Genomic DNA, 22255 nt, shown 5'->3' on the forward strand with positions numbered 1-22255 from the left:
GCTTGACAGTGTAATCAAAGTAGTTGGTTCCTGCATCTCTGATTTCATAGCTCCTCCAGCCTGTGTCCCCATGGATGACTTCTGCAACTGATCCCATATTCAACTAAGCCAACTGTAAACCTCCAGTTGATTTCATGGGGCACTTCACTGTCCCCACACTTTGTGTACTTTTTTAAGTGCAGCCTGGTTTGCATATTTCTTGTTTAGTGCCTCAATGGTTCTTGTCTGACCCAGGGAATTAAGTGGAGCAGGCTTTCCCTCTGACTGAGGTATATACTTTTTGAAGCTATATTTATAAATCCATTAATTTTAATTGTTTGGAAGCTCTTGTCTGGGATTTCATGATGTGAATCCCTACCAGTAGATTTCCATGAGGGCCCTTTCACAAGAGAAAAACCATTGACACTGATAGTCAAGGGTTCTTCAAAATTAGCTGGCCAGTGATGTGCATCAGTATGTACTTACACTGGTTTTTTTTGAATAGCAAGTAAGTTGCTGGTTTTTTTTCTTGCTCCTGAGGGCTTCTTTAAAAAAGAAAAAAGAAGGAAATCTGTAAGATTTATCTTCCTCTCGGTTCTCTTTTTATTTTAAAAGGAATGTTTCATACTTTTGCAAAGGGTGTGTGTGTTGGACTCCTTGTTTTCTTTTGCTTTTTTCCCCTCTTCTGTCAAAATTCCATCTCTGTTTTCCATCAAGAATATGTGAAAAATATTTTCAATATATATCATTAAATAGTTTCCTTGTTCTTATACTACTCCCTAGGCATCTGCTGCTGACTGCTTTTGGAAACAGGATACTGGGCTTGATGGACCTTGGTCTAACACAGTACAGCTGTTTTATTTTCTTAAACGCTGAAGCATTTGTCAAAAAAAAAAGATTTCTATTTATTTACTTGTACGCAGCTGCAGTGGCTCTTGAGAAGCAGAGTCTGCGGTTTGCTCTCGAGAGTATGAAGACAAATTCAGAGGTGTACAACAGCTCATCTAAGTAATTACAGAAGTGTTCCTAATTGTAACCTTCTGTTGAGTGCAGAGGCAACGAGCCTGTGTTGTAACAAAGTGAGTGACTCAGAAAAAATCTGGATGTCTGAGAAGAGCTGGAGACCGCAACAGCAGAGAAAGAGGGCAGCTACCCCAGTTTGCACTCTGAGGAAAATACAGGGAGCCAGAGGGGAACAAAATCTACCTCAGTCTTGGTAGCTGTTGTTGCCACTGCTCAGGAAAAGGAACAGGAGAAAACTGGGTGACAGGAGGTGTCCAAATTCCCTAATACCATATCAAAAGTGTCGGTGGTAAACATTTTATTAAATAGTCAGCTTAGCAAAACTATAAGGGCCCATAGCTAGAACCTTTCACACTTCTTTTTGGAACTTCTGTTTTAACATTAATTTTGGTACTTACATGTAATAAGAAGTTAGTGGTTATGTTGTTGCCGTTGTTGTTTGGTTGGGTTTTTTTAAGAAGCAGACAGAAACGTGAACTCAATCGCCTTATGATATTCATTTTTTTGCTATTCCAAATTTATGTACCACTGAACTCATCAATGCATTTGTTCTCATATCTCATCAATCATATGTTCATATGATGCAGTGAACCCACACGTGGTTGTTGTTAATGACACTGGACTAAGGAAAATGATCGTACAATGAGAGCTTGAGAGACAAATCTGAAAGGATTCCTGGGCATTAATTTTACCTGCTTATTTGGCCATATGTAAATATGAAAGTTTTATTAAGATTAGGATTTGTGTTTCCAGAATTTTCAAGCAATTTCTACATTTAGACACCAAAGTAAGACTTCTACTTTACTATCACTCTACTTTTACCCATTTTATCATCATTAATGGATTTTGTAATGAAGTACATCATCATCATCTGATTTAATTATTTTCAAGATAGTTAGTGTTTTTTCCTTAACTGAAATTTTATTGCATGATGCATTCACCTTCTACCTTTATGTTCTTTTTTGTATTTTTGAAAGGAGCTAGAGATTTTGCAAGCCTTGACCCTTTCTTTATGTTATTGTCAGAGCATTTACAGATACTGGGCTTTGTTGACTTGTTGCTCTGGAGTTAGTTAAAGTTGGCTGAATAGCTGTCCTAAATACTTCCTGGCTGTAGTACTTGGAATAGCAATTTTCACTTCTCTGGTGGTGGTGCAGTAGCCAACAGGCAATATATTTTTATCTGACTCCACTGTCCTTGAAGCACTTTCATTTTAAGGAACGCCTACATGTCTTTTTATTTTAGGTTTAAACAAAGAAAAAAATTAAACTTCTGAATTAGGAATTTATTTTTTTCCTCATTATACGGCAGCTAAAGAGATGTAGGGATATCAGTGTTAGTCCCTGATCTGTTAATGAACATGTTCAAAAGACAAGACTGGATGCAGTTTGTTTTGTATATAAATTACCTTCCCGAATGTAAGATGATGTTTATCTGAAGTCCATTAAATAGGTGCTTATGTAGCTAATTATTTGAATACACAAGTCCAGGCTGGCTCACCTCATGTTTTGTGGGAACTGCCACTTCTAAGGTAAGGGAGGTTGGGTTAGGTTGGGTTAGGTTGGGTTGGGTTGCTCGCTTTTCTGCTGGCTCCTCAGAGATAGGCATTGGTTTGTAGCCAGCACCAGTAATCCCACACCTCTCAGCGTGGCTACTCAGGGCCATCCTGGATAATCCTGCTGTCTTGTGGGAAGAGGCAGTGAGAGCTGGGGATGTTGAGCCTTTGTGTGGTGTCAGAGAGCTGAGGGACTTCACCAGCTTGCTACTTGTATCCACGAGCCATGGTGCCTGCTTGGGCCGTGCATGGGCATGGAGAAATGTTGCAAAGTGAGTCTCTCGCTTCCAGACTGACAAATCTCAATTATCTGTACTCTTCTACAGCCTTAGGGGGTTTGTGGGGGTTTTAAGGGTGTTGGAGAGCAGTGGCAACCACCACGTTTCCATCTTAGCAGGGTTGTCATCATCCTCTTAGCTGCAGTCAGAGATCAGAAAAATGTGTCATCATCTAGGGTCTAGTGTGTATGGGTGACTTTGTTTTTAACAACACACATAAAAGGTAGATTTAAAGTGTTGGAATCATGGTTTTGAGATGTTTACGGGTTATCATCTCTTGTGTCTGCAAAAAGTAGATGATAAATTGGCAGACAGCTATTTGATGATATATGAATTGTTGTCTGGTACTCAAGTAGCTTAACATTTTCCGACTGTGATCAGATGTGTCTGAAATTGTTCAGCTTTATGCCAGGAGAGCTGCAGTTCCTCATTAATTCTAGCACTCCATGAGTAGTTAACCAAGTCTGTGTAAGGCTTTGCATTTCCAAAGAGCCATGTTTAATTGCCTAGCAATTGGCCTTTATGTTGGTGTTTTTTTATTAAATGCTGAGAAAATTTCTTTGTATCAGACTCGCTGTGGTTTTGCATTGTTTCCCTGCAGTCTCCAAACTGGTAATTCCACTTGTTAAACTGGGTTGGCTTTTACAATCTCCTTTGTTGTGGGATTCTCCCTTGCTTCCCCCAGTACATTCCAGAAATTGTTTGCTTGCAGGCAACTCTATTTATAAGCTTGTTTCATTTCTGTTTGATGTTTGAAAAGGTTTTTCATAGCTCTTACCTTTTCTTTGGTTTCTATGATATGCTAATCATATGTTCTTTAACTAGTTAAAACTGAACACTTAATTTGTTAAATATAGCCAGCCAAGGGAGTCCTTCAGGCATGCATCTCCATTCTTTACTGTCTCTCTTTCATTGTTCTCAGGATTATAGCATGGGAAAACGAATAAGGCATGGTCTGCAGTATGATGGGTGGCTGTAGATATGATGAACCTTCTACTGAGGCCTTCACGCCTTTAAAATTCACTATGTTTCTTCTTCTTAAAGCACAGCTGACTTTTAAAACTGATTTGATATTTTCTATCCAGTAAAACTTTAAAACTGAAACTACCATTGGTGGGAAGAATTCAGATACATACTCTGACGAAACACTGGGTTTTCAGTGTGGGATGGTAAAGTAAAATAAATTTAAAATCCTGTTGATAAGTACTGAAGGAGACAATTTCCTTAAAAAAGTGTTAACAGCACTTCTGTAATCTTAGTGTTGATTTTAAATTAATTGAAATACTTTTCCCCCATTGGCAGTTTATTCCTTTGTTGTGAAATTGTCAAGGAAGACTGACATTATTTACTATATTCCACATTATGTTTTGTAGGAAGGCAAGATACGTGTAATCAGTCTGCTTTAAAGGTATCTAAAAATCTAAAACCAGAGGAAACTCTATAATTGTAAAGCTAATAACGACATGCTTGGGGTGCCTTCATGTTTAACTCATTTCCAAAGCAATCTCTGTGTCAGAAGCCATATTTTTAGAGAAGTAGAGGTACTCTTTATAAAGCTGTTTGTATGTGATTGTCTGCCTACATATATCATCCATGAATTCTGTAGCATTTGGCTTGCCTACCAATGAAGGGAAATGATTGCAGTCATCCCAAACTCCTCCATCTTTTACCTCTGTGCTCACAATCGATGCAGCAGTGCCTTGGGTCGGAGCTTTGACCTCATAGGAAGATGCTCCATCTGTCTCACAGGTTGTCTAGAGGATCCCTAATGAGTTCCCATATTTTGTTTTTTGATGCCCTCTTACCCTACAGAGCAGCCTATGTGCCCCCAAGACTGGCCTGAAGATGTGAAAACACATCTGACAACTTTCTTTGGCTTTTATTGTTTTATTTATTTGCTAAGTAGTGTAGAGTAAGGATTTAATAGCCTGAAGACTAGTATTTTATAAGCTACCCTGTGAATGAGTGGTGGGAGATAAATGATAGCTTGTATCAGGAACTGTATCTTTTGGCATGATTTTAGATTGCACTTGACAAAGAAGATCTAACTCTAGTCTTTGTCTTGCTAACATGCCAAAATAGCTTTTATTGCTACATACGCCAACTTTCATGCAGTCACTGTTGATTGAGAGAGTCCCTCTCTCTGCTCTGCTGGAAATAGGCTACTACAGCCTGGTTTAAATGGTTATAATGTTTAAAATTTGTTTAATATGTTACTATTAAATTGAAGAATCGTCTAAACTCCCTCCCAACCTCCCTCCATCCCAGACACTGAATCCCCAGTGATTAAACAAGGGAGTTGACTAAACCCTGTCTAGTCGCTGGTTAGTGATCTCATATTTTGACTATTTCTCCTGATGAATGGTACTCATCCATCACAATTTTTCTTTGCTGAAAAGCAGCAGGATGGGAAAAAACACTGAATTGGCCATTTAAATATTTCTTTTCCAGACTATCTGCAATTACAAAGGCTTTTTGAAAAATCTGAATCAAGATGGTTTCAATTATGAGTAACACTTCTAACCATACTGCATTCTAACCTGTATGTCCTTTAGGTTGAATCTGACATGCCACAATTATTGTAATCACTTTATGATGTGCACATCAGATGAATAGAATATAGAAACAAATACTGAAGGGTTTCTGGCTGTGAAAGAGCCACACTTGTGGAAAGCATACGGTCATTATACATTTTTTTTTCTTTCATAAAACTTTGTTTTCGTTTGTAGAGTTTTAGTTTAATGTATTCTTCAGCCTTGTGACATTTATAAAGAATATTTATTCTAAATATTCTCTAGAGTAGCTATGATGAATGAGTTTCCTGGGAGCAATGAAACATGGTTCAGCCACACTACCAGGCCAGTATGATGAGCCAAGTATGTTCTCAAAGTCTGCATGCAGTTTTGAGGTCTTGGTGGTTGTGGTCTTTTCCTTCCTGCTCCAGAGAGGAAAGTTCTCAGCACTTCTTGTCTCTCTATTCCTGCTTGGGAGCAGAGAGGGAGAGGGTGATAAAATCTTCACTTAGAGCTTCTCACTTGGTTGTTGTTGTCACTTTGGCATAAAAAGCAGTGACGGAAGCCTTGGCTGTGCTGTTGGCTCCTGACCGCATCCTGCCTCTTCCCTCCCAGCGCCCGAACAAAAGGAAACATTTGACAAAAAGAGGTTTGATGGGAATCTCTGTCTTGTGACTCCCGCTCAGATAAGATGCGGGCAGTGAAAACACTTTACCCACAAAGGAAAGTCATAAATTATGTCGTACTTCGGTTCCTGTTTGCAGAACAGTATTTCAGGCCCTGGGTTTCTCCTGAGAAACAGAGGAGCGTGGTGCCAGATCTGTGAAGCCTTCCAGGAGATAGAACACTGAAAGTTGTCAGTTGGCCACTGTTGCAGTGGAGTCTGCTTGTCTCCCGTAGAAACTTTAGGAGAAAGGAAGAGCAAGTAAACAAAAGTGGTTCCTTTCGCCAAGTGAGTTTGCACATGTCATACTAGATGTTGTGAGAGCCTGTTAATACTTTATGAACATCTTTTCCCTGCTAAGAGTTAAAGGTGGGAAGGTATCATCTTCAAAATGCTGAAAAAAACAAAGTAGACCTTGTTCAAGTCAAATGGGTCAATTCAAGTCATGACTCTTTTTCTTTCTGTATAGATCACTGTGACTTTGCTGTGACACTGGAAAGTCTTGGTACACTGGTACATGATTCCTTTCAATGCAATTTAAAGTAGAACAAAGTGCTTGCCTTGAAATTATGTTCATGTGCTTATAGCATTATATTCTCCAAAATGCTGTTTGGTAGCTCTTTATTCTGTCAGTGGAGTGCATCAGCTTTGAACATAGAACAACTGCTTGTATTCAAGTATTTCTGGATGAATGGTCCAACAGGTTTAATTTTTAACATGAATGTTTTGCTCACTGCCATTGTGCTTAAATATTTTTATTGCTCCATAAATGCTTGGGGTTGCTGTGATCATTAGCTATTGGTCAGGCATGTTGATGAGGCACACATGTGTTTTATTACCAACAAACAGTGTGCCGTCATCATCACCTGGATTTAATCTTCCCCACCACTTTCCAAATAATATCCTCCTTTTCTGTGGTATCTAAGTCTCTCAAAATGCAATTATCTGGGCTGAAACATTTCAATTACTGACTCAGAGTGTTTATTTAAAGTTTTGGTGAAACACTTCAACCATCTTTGAAAAACAGTTGAGATGTAAACACCTTGGTTTTCCTTCCACTTTTTTAAAACTGGCTCAATAATAAACTTGATTTCTCATTGTTTATAGCTGAATCTTGAGATCCAGCACCACAACTGTTGCTCTGATATCAATAATTCACCTTCTGCTATTTTTGAGACATTTCACCCAAACTTGGTCATTTTGCAAGTGTGAAACCTCACCATCCATGCACGCCTGGCAGAGGCTGTGCGCAGGCAGTCAGGTCCCACATACACTCAGCTGTTTTCAGACGAGTGACACAGCTCTGTGTGGTGTCAGGTGCTGGTGCCAGGAGCAGGGAAGAGGCTGAAGATGAGGAAATGGAGAGAGAGAGGGGCAAGGTCGGGGTTTGGCCAGGTGAACTGGGTAGGAGCCAAGAGTTGAGGAAAATGAGATGTGCTGTCCAGGCAACATTAGTGCATGCTCTCTTCCAGCCCTGTATTTCCCTGTGCCTCAGTGTGAGATGACACGTGGAGGGGTCAGGTCTCTGGCCAAATGATGCTGGTGCAACAAGAGAGGCAGGCAGTGGCAGGGTTGGCAGGAGATGGGCTCTTGGTCAGGTGTTTACCTCTTCCTCTGGGAACCAGTGAGTGGGTCCCTGAAACTGGCATCATAGCTGTTAGCCATGAGGTGGGTGGACTCCCAAATCCCAAGGGCAGTAGGTGTCTAGTGAGGCATTTGCATGTGCCACATGGATGCAACGGCAAAGTGAAAGGAGGACAGACACCTGCAGCCAAAATCTGCAGGCATTTCTCAATATGTTTAACCATATTTGGTCTCAGTTTATTCTGCACAGAGTGGGAGTAATGCTGTCTAGTATCACAAGACGACTGAGAAATCCATTAATAATTTTAACGGAGCCATTGCTAATGTGATCCTCTAGAGCCACCCCTATGCATGGGCCCAAAAGGGAGTGAGTAGCTTGCATTCAGGGCAGGAGGTAAGTGAACACGTGTTGGAGTATTGACCACTGACTGTCAGGGTTAAAAGAAATGCCATTTGACTGCCTATTTGCTGTGTGGAAAAGGCTGTGCAAAATAGTAGATGTAGTTATGTGTTTGAGGTTGGTATCACTGCTTTTACTGATGAAGACAGGTACCATGGAGATTATCACAGTATTCCAAAGTCATTGCTATATAATAAATCCTAGGGAGTCTAGCGTGTGTGTTCCTCCCAAAGTCATGGATATATGCATTGGAAAACCTAGAGGCATTATTTTAATTTGAAATTAACCTAGAATTTTATTTAGTCAGTGCTGAATCTGTCTTAAGGAAGAGAATAATTATCTGCTCCTTCAACACAGTATTGAGAAGGTATAAGCACTCTTGAGACCACAATCCCATATTCTAGTACTGGAATGAATATAGTATTCAGGAAAGTAATAAGACATCCTAATGTGTCTTATCTTTTCTCATAACCATGATTTAGCTGCCTAATTCCATAAGCTACCATTTCAGATAAATGTAACTGCATTATATTTCTTGCTATTTTTGCTAGATCTTCTGGAAGCTTCCTAATACCTGGTGGAAGAGGCTAGATAGCCTTTCAGCAAAAAGAAAAGGGGGTAGAGGGGAGGTTTAGCTTACTGGAATGCCAGGGCTTCATTCTTTCCTCTTGCTTGAGTTTATGGATCTTTTACCATTGTTCTTTCCCCCCCCCCCCCTTTTTTTTTTAAGCTGATTTAGTTTGTTGATTCTCTGGGTATTTCTCACTGCTAACTCTTATGTCCTGCTGCTTCAGAGCAGGGGTCTCACTGCCCCTCTTGCTAGTAGTGCTGTTTTCCCCATTCCCTGAGGAGGGAAATTCAAGGTGTGTCAGACTGCAAGAAAAGACGGAAACTATAATGTTTCACTGATGTTAAGAAACCAGTTCCCAGAAGAGGAGGAGCATGAAATGAGTATTGAAAAGGTGAGGAAAGATACCCTATTTCCCCTTGGCTTTTCAGGTCTGGTATACTTGATCCTCTCTGTAGGCAGCCCCCAGAGATACGGTGTCTTTTAATGTCAATAATTTGTTTGCTGCTTCTCAGAAGTTAGAAAAATTAAGGAGGATTTTATGTCTGATTCTTCCTTGAAAGTGCATATATATATATATTCATTTTTAGGTGTTTGTTTCTTTAATTTCTGTTTGTTCACAGGAACTTTCCAATTGGTTGAGAAAGTCAGACTCCAGTCCTTGCTGGCTGGTCCTAGGAGCAAGGCTGATGATTTATTAATAACGCAGCTGCGGTGCCAGCGCTGCCACTGGAGTGGGTAAACACTCCTTCTCTGCAGAGGGACAAGACTCTGTACTTTTCACCTCTGCAGTTATGTAAGGTGTCCTTGGCCATCTGTGTATTTAACTTGGCCCTTGCTTTTTCCATTTGTTTACAAAATGATTGGCTGTGAAACAGGGAAGAGTCCCAGGAAGCCCCAGCTGGACTGGTAGCCTGAGCAAATAGAGGGGTGCAGGGTGGCCTGGCTGGAGTGAAAGCATATTCCCAAGGAGCAGCACAAGGGCTCACCAGTGACATACCAGCTCACCTGGTGGCAGTTCCATGCTGCTGGAAATCCTGCTTGAGAGCTGGGGGCGGTGGCATGCTGGTGTCCAAGGCAGTCACTTGCTTCTGCTGTTCATTAAGTCTGCCCTTCTCTGTAGCACACCAGTGGATCCTTTAGTATGGGGACTTGGTACACCATACTGATGACCTTTTCCATTTGGTGACACTATTCCAAGTAATGGGCCTTTTGCAAGTCACATTTCACTCGCTGCAACTTGCAAATGAAGCACCTTCTCAAGACTTCCTTGGCCTGGTGAATTGCTGTAGGAAGCCAATGGAGTCACTTTTATAGCACTCTACTCCCATTTTCTTTCTGATCCAGTTAACCAGGCTCCTCAATGCCAAGGCATATCTTCTCTTCATTCTTGATGCCACATGGATTTTATGGCTTTTTCTGAGGTACATTAAGATTCCTGGTGTATTGCTGAGGGAACCATTGCCAGCATACCAGCCCATTGCCTGGTCCTGGCTGGGGTGTTCATCCTATGGGCTTATAGGCATCCCATCAGCAAAGACCTCTCCCCATTACTCACTATTTCTTTTCTAACCTGGATATGGTGGAGGGTATGTGCTATGGACATTGGAGGGTCTGTGTGCTGACCCACAGTGCCTTTCCTTTACAGGCCACTGAGAGAGAAATAAGGTGTCTCGGGGCTTGACTGTCAGTTCTGCAGTTACCCTTGCCTACCTTATCACTGCAAAGTGGTGTTTCCAAAGCAAGGGAGTTTAATCTCAGTCCTGTTCATATGAGCAAGCTTGCATTAAAGTCAGCACATGTCTACTTGAAGGTTTTTATGGAAACTGGAGAGGAGGTGGGGAAAGGGATATGTCAGGAAGTGGTGCTGTGCCATACCCATCTTCTTGTTCGGTGTTTTGCTGCTCTGCTACACCACTGTTACTTTTTCTCTTGCCATCTGCCCTGCAGCCAAGCAACTTGCCTCTCTTTGTGTTATTAATTCTGAAATGGCTACTTTTGAGATACTGAAATACTGAGATACTCTTGAGATACTGAGAAAATTTGAAGAAAAATTGCCTCTTATCAAGCTCTTATCTTCTTTAACTGTTCAGTCAAGTTAAATTTAATGATGTAGTATGTTGTTTACCAGCAAAATTCTGTGTCACCTTGACTTACTGTGTGGTCCAGCCTGCAATTTACACATCTCTCCTCTGTCTTCCACAAAAACACTCAATCCTTGAGATGAGCAGATGTGTGAGAGCTGCCCAGCTATCAGTTTACTATGTGTAATGCTCTATTCTGAGACTCTGTAAAGGTTTTAGACATTTTTTTCTATAATGCATTTTCTTCTATAATGCAGGAATCAGTGCATATGTTGACTTCTCTGGCTGGGCAGAGTTGGAGGGCTTAAATCACTGCTCTGCTTTTGAAACCCAAATTGAGTCCCATGGCAGGCTGCATCCAGTCCTCCCACAGGGGAGCTGCGTTGGAGACCTGCACAAGGGAGCTTCACACCGTGTGAAGACTCTCACCTCCCATATAATAGAATTCTGACATCTGAGGAATTTTATCTAAATAAGGTTATGCTTCCCTCCACTGTCGTTATGTTCATTCTGTTGGGTTTTTCCCTTTTACCTGTTTGCTGCCTCTCATTCCCTGGAAGTTGTCTATGTGAATTAGAGCGAAGATTTATTTCAAGGATTGTCCACAGTTGCTTGTGATGTACTGCTGATAGATGCTGGTAGCCAAACGATGCTGAGATAAAAATTACTGGTTGATTTTGAGTGCTAGTGAAGGGGGAGGAATGGGAAAAGAAAAACAAAATGAGCTAGATAATTTGTAAAGAAATAATCTCTATTGCCCTATTATTCTCAAATTATTTTCAAGGCAGTAAACACAGAAATAAAATAAATTGATATTAAACTGTTGTCTCTTTGTCTGAGTGTTCTTCTTATTTGTTAGAATAATCTTGAGGATGTTGTCAAACAACTTAGAATTTTGTAAGTGTTTTTTTTTTTGAGTCTGCCATATCTGCTTGACTTCTTTGTCTTCTGAGCAATTTAATATTGAGTACGCTTCCCTTGATATTGCAAGGGAAATTATTAACCATTCTCTATAGCTATGCTCAACATTTGCTTGAAAGAGCATCTTGAGAGACTCAGAGCTCTTTGTGCATTGCAAATGTGCTCTTCAGTAGAACATTTTGTCTTTTTCTATTTAAATAAATACCTCATATTAAGTCTTTAGTGGCAAGACTCTTACATCATTTAGACATTCCATCTTTTTGTAAGGCTTCCATTTTTGTTCAATATTTTTCTATTTTTTCTGTCAGTTACAGGCAGTTCTTGTTCTCTACTTTTATGAATAAATTGATCATTTTTATTTTACCAGCTTACAAAAAATTGAAGTCATTAAAAGAGTAGCTAATGGGTTTTCTTAGCTAGTTGGAAACTGAATAAAACTGAAGTCACCTGAGAATTTTTTTTCCTCCTTTCTTTTCTACCTTAAGGTAGGAAAGTGAATTTGCCTTCTACTTTTTCTTGGAACGGAAGTGTGTAGGTGCGTATAAATATGTATGCACACTCACTAACTTTGGTGGGTGGACTTGCAAGGTGGCTTTATAAATACAGAACTAAGTTCTCAGCAATGTTTCAAAGTTGGTTTTGACTTGTTTTTGTGGGTAGCTTTTGTCTATTTTTTTTTCCTAGGAAAACAGATCCAAGAACTGAACCATTTCAAGTGTAATGTAAGAGATGCTTGTGTTGTTTTGAAATATACTTTTTGCTTTAGGTTTTTGTGTTTATAAGATGTATGGCAAACTGTAAAGTCTGAGGTATTTGAACTCACCATCAAAAGCTTAATATTTCTATTAGTAGTGCAGTTTGGGTCCTTTTGAATTATTTTTCAATTTCACAAATAGTTCACGTGTGCCCCATTTTCAAGATATATTATTCTGATCTCCATTTATTTCTATGAAATTATGTAAAATTCTGCTTAGGCTAAAAAAAAGTGTTTTCATAAGCATACATGTTTGTAAGGCAATGTACTCTAGATGTGAAATTATGCAAAATGAATTTTTTTTTTTTTTATGCCTTAAGGAAGAAATAAAATGCTGCATTACATTTTTTAAAATCTCTGACTAGTCATTCTTAAGGCTTAACTAAATCCCCTAAGTCCTTGGACATATGCATAGCTCTATGAGCATGTGTAGTCCTACAGATTGTGTGAGGTGGTGCATATTCACAGCAAGTGCAAAGGGAATACTTTAGTGGAGCTGTGGTGTCTGGTTTTTTACTTCCTGAGTGAAGTTAGGAAGCAGATTGACCTGCATAGGAAAACTGAATTCATGGATCGTGATGTTAGATGGAAATGCTTTTTAATTCAGTCCAAACTGGAGTCTGAGGGTTTTCGATGACTGTTGAAAGTGCCATTGGTGGTTGAACTCTCACGTACTAAAATATGTAGGAAATGCATGCATTCAAATCCTGTAGAGCAAGAGCAATCATCCCTCTCTGTGTATGAACACAGTGTTCTCTTTATTGTTTTGGGTTTTTTTTTTTCCTTTTTGATATTTCTGCATTTGAAAAATAACTTCTGAACTGGAAGCTTTGGTCTGGTAGAGTTAATGTGACTGTCTATGCATAGGAGCAGAAGCTTAAGTATCTCAAAATACCTGCCCTCCTATTGACTGGGTCTATTTTTAGCCTCAGGGAGCACAGGATTATCACTATTGAAAAGTTCCTGGTTTATGTAATACGGAAATTTTTTAATTGATTGGGTGAGGCCAAACATGTTCCCAAACAGAATTTGCTGAGAGGCTGCTGAGGAGGAATCCCAAAGGAGAAAAAACAGTTTTTGCTGTTGACAGAAACTCTTCCAAAGAAGTGTTTATGCCTTAGGTACCACCCCAGCTGCTGACACTGCTGTCTTTGTGGCTATTCTTGCCATGTGCTGCCACCACCCTGGACAGTGGCCTGTGCTAGCTCCCACCCTGCTGGGGCTTTGACAGTGTGTAATACTTTCAGTAGGCAATGTTTAGCTAAGCAGCATGCCCACAGCTGCAAAGGCATTACTGTTTTAAAATGTGTTCTGATCTTTACAGGCATGTGCAAGGCGTGCAGAAAATTGCAGAAGTTTTTTTTGAGTGGGAGGGATAGTTGTGGCATTAGGTGTTTAGTACTTTTTAAAAATTTGTGTATGTCTTTTCTAACTCCAGCAAATGTTTAGGTCGCGTAGTGTCTATCTGGAAACCAGAAAATCTTCTTTTCCCTTGTAGAACGAGTTGCTCAGATGCCTTCTAAAACCATTTATGTCTTGGAAGTCATATACTTTTCTTATTTTCTCATTAGACTGCAATTCAATCTTGAGAGTTCATACAATTTCATCTGCATTTTAGGTTTAGCTTGTTTTCTTAAGGAAACAGGTTTTGCATAAATGCACTGTCCGTATTTTTGCCAGCGTCATCCTCTCACCTTAATAACTTCTGAACAATGTAGCCAATTTCAAGCAAAGCTGCTAGAAGCAGACATCTCAAAGACATATCTCAAAGTTCTTACTGGTTATGCAAAAATCAGTGTCTGGGTAGAAGCAGATGCAAAGTTTTACCCAATTAAGGAAAAGGCAGGAGCGGGCGCTAGGCCTCTCCCGAGCGCGGTGTGCCAGCAGCGTGCGCGCCTTGGCCACTCCTCGGGACACGCACGGCTCCAGCCTGTTGTAATTATCCTGAGTGGTTTCCTGGGTGTAGGTAGGGGAGGTGGGAGGAGAAGGGGGAGAAGGAAGGAGGGATCTGGGGTACAGTAGGAAGAGAGTTGAGTAGGGGGAGCTGGAAGCACCCTGAGGAGCGACGTTTGGAACAAGGGACAGACGCCTGCGAGGCAGCAGGCCTCCTACTTTCTGCTTCTCATTGGGAAACCTGGTTTTTAACAGTGTGCTGTGAGTAGGGGGAGTCATGCTCTGTTATTTCCCACTAATAGCATCAATAAATTAATTGCCTGAAATTCTGTACCTGAGCAAAATAGTTCTAGAAGCTTTAATTGATTCTTGCCTTAAGAGATAGAGGAAACATTGTTTTGCCTTTTTTTTTCTGTTTAATCATCTTACTTTTATGAAAGATAATTTTAATAAGTAAAACTAACTCATTATTACACATAAGCAATTCTCAAACCTGAATTACTTATTATTGTTACTATCAGAGCAACTGTAAAACACTGAGAGAAGTTGTGAATGTATGAAATATTAAAAGACAGGAAATGGATCCCTATGTGGATCCTTTGCATGTGTTAGCATGCAAAGTTATGGGGTGTTACTTCTACATTCACCTAATTTTGCTTATTTTAAATGTAAAATTCTAAGCACATATCTAGCTTTTTCATATACTCTAGTCTGTGGGCTGTCTTGTGGCATTGATCTTAGACAAACTACCTGTTGTTCTTAATGGGAAAATCTATTGATTTAAAAAAAAAAAAAAGCCAATGGTGTGACATGGCTTGTTAAGGGATGTGTTTATGAAATTAAGCTGGTCAGGCAGCAGCTCCCCAGACCATTGCCCCTGTAGAACTGGAATCTCTCTTTCCTGTGCTCTGGTGTTGGGCACTGAAATCCTTTGAGTTCCCAGCTCCTCGATGCACCCTTTCCCTCTCTCACTGCTTTGCTAGAATGAAACCTGTGGGACAGCCTGATACAAGCCACAGCATGTTCTAGTCCAGATAATTAGCAGTAGAAAAGTAGTTTTCTGTTCAAACTTTCTTCTGCCTGCCTGAAATGCGGTGTTGGGCAGTAGGCTGGACAGCTGGAGAGGACAAAGACAAAGAAATAAAAGGTCAGAGTTACTATCCTTCCACTATGAGGGGAGTAACAGACTGCTGGGAATGTGATCTGATGTCTGTTCATTGTTTCTAGCCATTGCAGATAAGGAGACAGCTCATTGACAGTGATTTTTTTGCATGAATTCCCATGGGAAGTGCACAACCACTTATGATGTGCTTGTTGATAACCTTCATTTCCTGGGTGACAGGAGTTTCTAGGGACCCAGTTTCAAACCAACCTGTCTATGCCCTTGGTTTCAGGACTCTGACTCATATCTGGGAACAGGTTAAAAGTTGTAAGAAGCAATTATTTTTCCCTGCCTGAGTTTGTACTGTCCTGTGCCAGAGGGACTGAATGTCTGTGGAACAGCTCCTAAACTGCTGTGGTTTTAAGATGTCGCAAGCCTTGCTCCAGAAGCTTGATATTGATGCACCTGAAAGTTAAAGTACCTCTTTTTGTCTCTGCATTTGTGATGATGTGGCCTTCTAGCATATTATTTTTTTACAAAGTGGACTCATTGGTGGTGACCCAGCCAAACATTGAATACCCCTGCATGTTGTATATAGTTGTCTGTTTGGTTTTTGGTTGATATGTGCTATCATGTGAATTGAACTTTGCATTTGACTTTTTAATAAACAAAAAAATTCAGGGTCAATATAATTTCATTTGACTGAAATGATATTACAGGTTTGAATTTTTGTTTGTGCAGTGATTAGTAGCTGGGAAATGGAGCATATGGGAAAAAAGGAATGAAAAATTCCTCTAGATGTTTTCCTACTGCCATTGTAGGTTCAAAAAGTAAAAAAGCCAGTCTCAGAATTTATTTAATTTTGGTAGTGAGGGCGGATTAATTTACTCACTATTTTCAGTGCTCATTCCACTGCAGTTTATTTTGGGTCATTTAATTTCAACAAGGCTTGATCTGTTCAGAGGGCTTTCTATAGCAGCGTGGTGGGACCACACAGCTCTTTTATAGAACGTACGTTCATTGCTAACCAGGAGCTCAAAGAACTGGTAAACGATGCACAGACATGAATAACTTCAGAGAGGACAGTACATTTCTGTATGGTTGGATTATTTTGAAAGTTTTCAGAAATAACCAATCTTTTGTGCACTGTGGGTTGCTTTGCTGTGCTGGAAGTGATGGTATACAGTATCTGTGTGCTTTTAGAGGTCAGACTGGGGGTCTGGCTAAAGGCACTCTTCAGGTTTAAGGTGCTTCAGAAGCCACTGTGCAAGAGAGTTGCTTTCAGTCTTTGTTTAAGAAAAAGTTTTTTCCATAGGTTGATATTTCCATCAGATTCAGTAGTTTGATATGATTTTGGTTTTTTAATTTTTAGATTTGCTGTAGGAGCCATTCATATGTCTATTTTACCTTAGCCCACAATATAGGCTAAGGTAAAATAGATATCAGTTAAAAATGTCTAAATCAGTTGGCCTCATCAGCCAACAAAAAAGCATATGCTCATTGTCTGTGCTGGATCTGCTCCAGTTTAGCATGATGGTGGTAAAGGCCACATTCCCCCCAAATGAAGGAGCCAGCTTTCTTTCTTGTCCATCAAATCACAGCTATTTCTGGTTCTGCTCATGCTAGCTGACAGAGTAATGTTCCTTTTGTGTAATTCATTAAATCAGGCAGCATTCGTGATTCTCTCAACAGAAGGAAGGCCTAATGTCCTGAAAGTGGTTGCAACTGTACCAGGAGATCAAAACAGCACTGAGACCATTGTTCCTGAGTGTTGAGACCGTTGTTTGTTCTTAAATTTTTAGCTTTCTTGCATTTTCTGGCTTCTGCTATTTAGCATACTCCCAGCAGCAGCCAGGGGCAGCTCAGGAAAGGGCTGTTCTCAATAGTTTCATAGTGTGGAAAGGGCTGTTTGCATTCCCATCAGCCTCGACACAGGAGAAGCTTCCTGACCATGTTTAACTCACCCCTAACAGTTAGTTATGATGTCCTTGTAGCAAATTAGAGGCAGAATCCACTCTGTTTTGGTGTCTAAGTCAAAAGTATGACAGTAACACTGGTTTTGGGACATTTGAAGCCCATTGAAAGTTTTGTAGCAGTGTATGTGTGTGCATACACAGAGTCAGTGTATGTCTGTACTGTGTGATATTCCTGCATAGGGATCTGGATGCTTTCTTGACTATAGAAGGATATTCCTGCTTGTCTGCAAATAGTAAAGCCCTAATACCAGTGAATGAGAAGTTTAAAAAACACTTCTTAAAAACATCTCAATTTGGAAACAACTTACACAGGTTGAGTGTATCCAATGCGCTTTGACTAATGCTTTAGGCCCTCTAGTCAAAGCTCTTAAAACTCTGTGGTTGTTTGTGAGCCGTGTCATCAAGGAGCCTCTGATCTCAGCAGGTCCTGCCCTGCAGCTGCACAACCTCCTGGGGCACCCTACAATTTCCCTTTCTGGGGGAAAATATATCAGTGCATCTTACGCTGCTCTACCTGTGTTTGTGGTCAGCTTGTACGTTCATCTCCTCTAACCCAAGCCACCTCAAGATGACAGCCCACCTATATTTTTAGTCTCTTATTGACTTGTAACTGTCTAAAATCACCTCCTTTCATGTTGATTGGAGCTGTCCTTTTGCTGTGTACCTTCAGATTTAGGACCATGCACTGCTTCTAAATTTAGGCTGTAAAAGTACCACCTTTACTTCTTTTATACTTGAATGGAAATAGTTCAAAGTTGTGCTGATGTAATAAAAACAGGAGGCTAGAAGGCAGTGAACTGGAATAAGGGTGAATGTATGAGAGAACACAAGCAGTGAGTGGCAATTTTAGATCCTCCCTGCCATGATCACACAATTATTTTTAATAAGGCTGCATTTCTCTTAAAGAAGGTTTCAATTTGTTATTCATCATGTGATGTCATTTAATAAAAAACTTTTATGTTACAGTAACACCAGATACTCTAGCCAGGATGTCATGAGAGCAGTTCAGGCAGTCTGGGCAGTTCTGAGATCATTAATTGTATGGCAGTGATCTGTGCTTAACAATGAAAATGCTGATTCACAGCCTTTCTCCTTTTTTTTTTTTCCATGGCTAATAGCCTTAATGATCAATCAGAGGTGGTGGGCTGAGGCAGAGCTCAAGGCCATCAGCTCCTTTCAGCCCTCTGCATAGTGCCCAGGAAACACCCTGTGTTTCATTAGTTCTTGCTTAGTTTATGATGTAATATTTTGCCCGAAGGCATTGAGCTATCATCAAAAGCAGCCGACTGATTACTGTGACTTCTTTTTCCAGGGTCGTTGTACAAGGGAGAACTGCAAGTACCTTCATCCACCAACACATTTAAAAACTCAACTGGAAATCAATGGCAGGAACAACTTAATCCAGCAAAAAACTGCAGCAGCAATGCTTGCCCAGCAAATGCAGTTCATGTTTCCAGGGACACCACTACAGCCAGTGGTAAGTATGTTTCTCTGGTGGTCTTAATGGTAAGTAAAGTTGAAGACTCTATTGACCTGCAAAAGTTCTCTAAATAGTATCAATAAAAATAGTCCCTGTCTGTTTATTTAAGGAATGATCAAGATGCTGGAGGTATGCTCATTTATATTTGCATTTCAAGATGCAATGGAGTGTTGCTGTAGACTTGTTTTATTTTTCTTTAATTCCATAATGATTTGCATTTTTTTCCTCTTTTTTTTGCCCTTCAATGCATTTCATGTCATGTTTGCAAGATTTTTACCTATTAATCCTTCTGGAGGTGAAAATTTGTATAATAACAATAATTTGCTAGTAAGTAATTTGAGTAGGAACACAGAGTTTCTCAGGAGTCTATGGGTCTGAATGGCTTTAAATATTATTTAATCCCAGTACCAGGAACAAAGGTTAATGATTAGCATTTTCTTACTCTGTTGAAGTCTGAAGTGTCTGAGGATAAGCCAGAGAATTGGTGGTGCATGCACTTCACAAACTCAGTGCTTTGTCTCAAGGTGATTCATACGGTGCCTGAGACACTTCATATCCAGGAGGTGATATAGAACTAGAGTCTGGCATACATGAGCAGCATCTTTGGGTATGCACTAAAGTGAGCAGTTACTCTGGGCAGTCCTTGCAGTTGGGCTTCTCAGTGTAGCAGACTTCTAAAGCATGGTTTGGCAAGTAATCTGAATTAAACTTTTCACACCTGGCTGCTAATGATTTTTCAATCTAAATTCCTAGTGTAAGGCATCCCACTAGAGTGGGATTTTTTCTCTAACTTGAGGCATCTGGAGTGTTGGCATCAACTTCTGCAGCGAGTTTCCAACGTCCATTTATAGTTTATCAAAAGACATTGGCACTCCTAATTACTATTTGCTTGGCTTGTTCCAGACATCAGCATTTGGATTAGATGATTAAGTTTTCAAAGTGCCTTTTTCTTTCCATGGGCTACCACAGAAGTCAAGTGTAGGTGTCTCAGAAGAAGACATCTGTATTTGGTCACAGGAAGCTCAGCCCAGATGCCTTTTTCAGTAATGCCTTTTTATACTCAAAACATCCACTGTCAGGTGGGATTGGGCATTGAGTGTCAGGATTCCCTGAATTTCTGGTACATGTCCATCAAATTGTATCTGGTGATGTTGGCCTCCTAATGTGTCTTGATATTTCCTGGGGATTTACTGCTTGAGTTTTCACCAGAAAAAGTTTTGATGAAGTAATAGATTCTACCACTTAATATTGTGAGAAAAATTGAAGTGGCAAAATTACACTTTTTTCTTCTCATCCATTTCATCATTTGAACTTTAAAATTTCATTGACATCATGTCTTCTGTACTGATTGCTGTGATAAAAATGCCAGATCTGTCTCACACAAATTGCCAGATTAAGATGACTCAGCCTTGACCAAATGGATAAAAAGTGAAAGAAAATTTCATAGAAGTCATTTAACAAGTGGATTTTTTCATAAAATTATATCTGACACAAAGCTCTTGTTTTTTATTTCACATAACACGTATTGCTTTCAACATAGTCAAACCATTTTTTCATATAAATGTTCATTATTATGCTCTTCAGAATTTAGCTCATATTTGACATATGAACTGAGTTGCTTGATATCAAGCAGATTTGATCACTGATTAGAACACAGCATAATATATTTTTAACTCTTAAGGGCATTTAGATGCCATTTCTGTATGGCATCTGTATGGCAGTTGGTTATCCTGGTTAATCTGTAAACTCAGAGGATCTTACTGCTACTAAGTCACATCCATTTATAATTTAGTAATTGGTTCCAAAGACAAAAAAAATCCCAAGAAAACTAAATACAAACAAAAAAGAAAACAACTTCTAGCTGCTGCATTTTCTCTCACATATTTTCTACATACTTTATGTCATGCAAGCCACTTTAACAAGAAAGACACTTCTCCTTTGTTAAAGTGTTTTGAAGCCTTAGTGTTGTGCTGTTGCGTTTCTAGCTGCTGGCTTATTTGTGAACCTAATTTCTGACAAAGCTGATCAGAGATGTGTCCTGTTTTTCCACAAAGTTTTTCCTCACTTATAATTATAGCTTCACTCTCTGGGGTACTCAGCTCTGCAGAACTAAAGCACTCTGCAGGTCTGAGCATGAGCTGACCGTGGTGATGTCCTGCATCCACCCCCTGGGGAGCTGGTGGTAACAAACCCACTATTCTGCCTCATCACGGCTGTCGTAGCATCACACAAATGCTCTTTCTTCTGGTCATGACTTCACTGACTCACTGTAGGAAGAAACAAAACAAGATTTTTTTAGACCCGTATCATTCCCTCCAATCAAAGTTTTTCGTATGATAAACTAATATAAGCTTGAATAATCCCTTTCTAAATATTGTGTCCAGCTGAGATTATAATATTTATTCTGCTTGCCACTGGTGACAGCTGAGCACACAAACGTTTGTGAAGTTGTGTTTTTTCAGTGTATAAGACACAGTAACATATAATTGCAGGAGGTGGCAAAATACAGTATGCAAACATACTGGAAGTTACATGCCAAAGAGCTCATTATATGTACTCTTATTAGAAATATGGCTTTAATATAGTTAATAATGCTTCAGCTATGAAATCTGAATACTTTGAAAAACAGCCTGTTTTTCCAAGGAAAACAGGTATTGAGAAAAAGCAATAAAGTCTATGTTATTTCTACATTTAGGTGTGTAAATAAGCCTGCAATGTAAGCTGGACCTCCACACTGATTCAGGTTCAAAGTAGGACTTCCTTTGCATCTGCAGACTCTTTTCCAATAATAGAGTTACAAAGGTGGTTCTTCATGTACTGCTGGAATGTGTTACGTGATTAAAAGAAGAGAGGATGCTGTGTATTTTGCCAGCTGTTTAAAGTTTTTTCAGCGAGAAAATGAACCAGTGCCAGAAAGAACAGCAAGCAAAGAACAACTAGTAAGCTATTGATTAAGAAGTTTTTATTTCACCTTGGTGTGTGTTTTCCTTTTCCAGCCCACATTTCCAGTGGGTCCCACAATAGGAACGAACACAGCTATTAGCTTTGCTCCTTACCTAACGCCAGTAACACCAGGAGTTGGCTTAGTCCCGACTGAGATCCTGCCCACGCCGCCTGTCATTGTTCCTGGAAGTCCACCGGTTTCAGTCCCCAGTTCAACTGCTACCCAGAAACTCCTCAGGACTGATAAACTGGAGGTACTGTAGACACCACTGTGACTAGAAGCACAATCTGTGTTAGACTGTGCAGGAGATCTTGGAGGGGATGACTGTTGTTTTAGAAGCCAAGCTTAAATTTAGTTGCTACAGATAAAAAACTTGTAACCAGGCAGGATTTCTCCACTTGCAGCCAGTGGTAATTAAACACTGTTATTTTTAAGATAGTTTTTGCTTGTATTTAATACACAGACATCAACATGAGTTTTCATTTTTTGTAAAGTTCATCATCTCAAAAAACCTGAGGTATGCGCATAAAGACATCC

General features: G+C 39.9%; 1 protein-coding gene across 9 annotated transcripts in view; it reads left to right on the forward strand.

Moving 5' to 3' along the window:
• MBNL2 (muscleblind like splicing regulator 2) overlaps positions 1–22255 on the forward strand; it is a 106812-nt gene that overhangs the window by 53898 nt on the left and 30659 nt on the right. For all 9 annotated transcript variants that reach the window (XM_054272222.1, XM_054272221.1, XM_054272224.1 and 6 more), the window contains exons 3-4: positions 18607–18771; positions 21771–21971. In XM_054272222.1, the coding sequence (XP_054128197.1) occupies positions 18607–18771; positions 21771–21971 (366 nt within the window). The remainder of the gene's footprint in view (positions 1–18606; positions 18772–21770; positions 21972–22255) is intronic.

The sequence above is a fragment of the Melozone crissalis genome, unplaced genomic scaffold, assembly GCF_028551555.1.
Source record: "Melozone crissalis strain CALT ecotype California unplaced genomic scaffold, PUWL_Pcris_2 ptg000013l_1, whole genome shotgun sequence".
NCBI classification, from domain to species: Eukaryota; Metazoa; Chordata; class Aves; order Passeriformes; family Passerellidae; genus Melozone; species Melozone crissalis.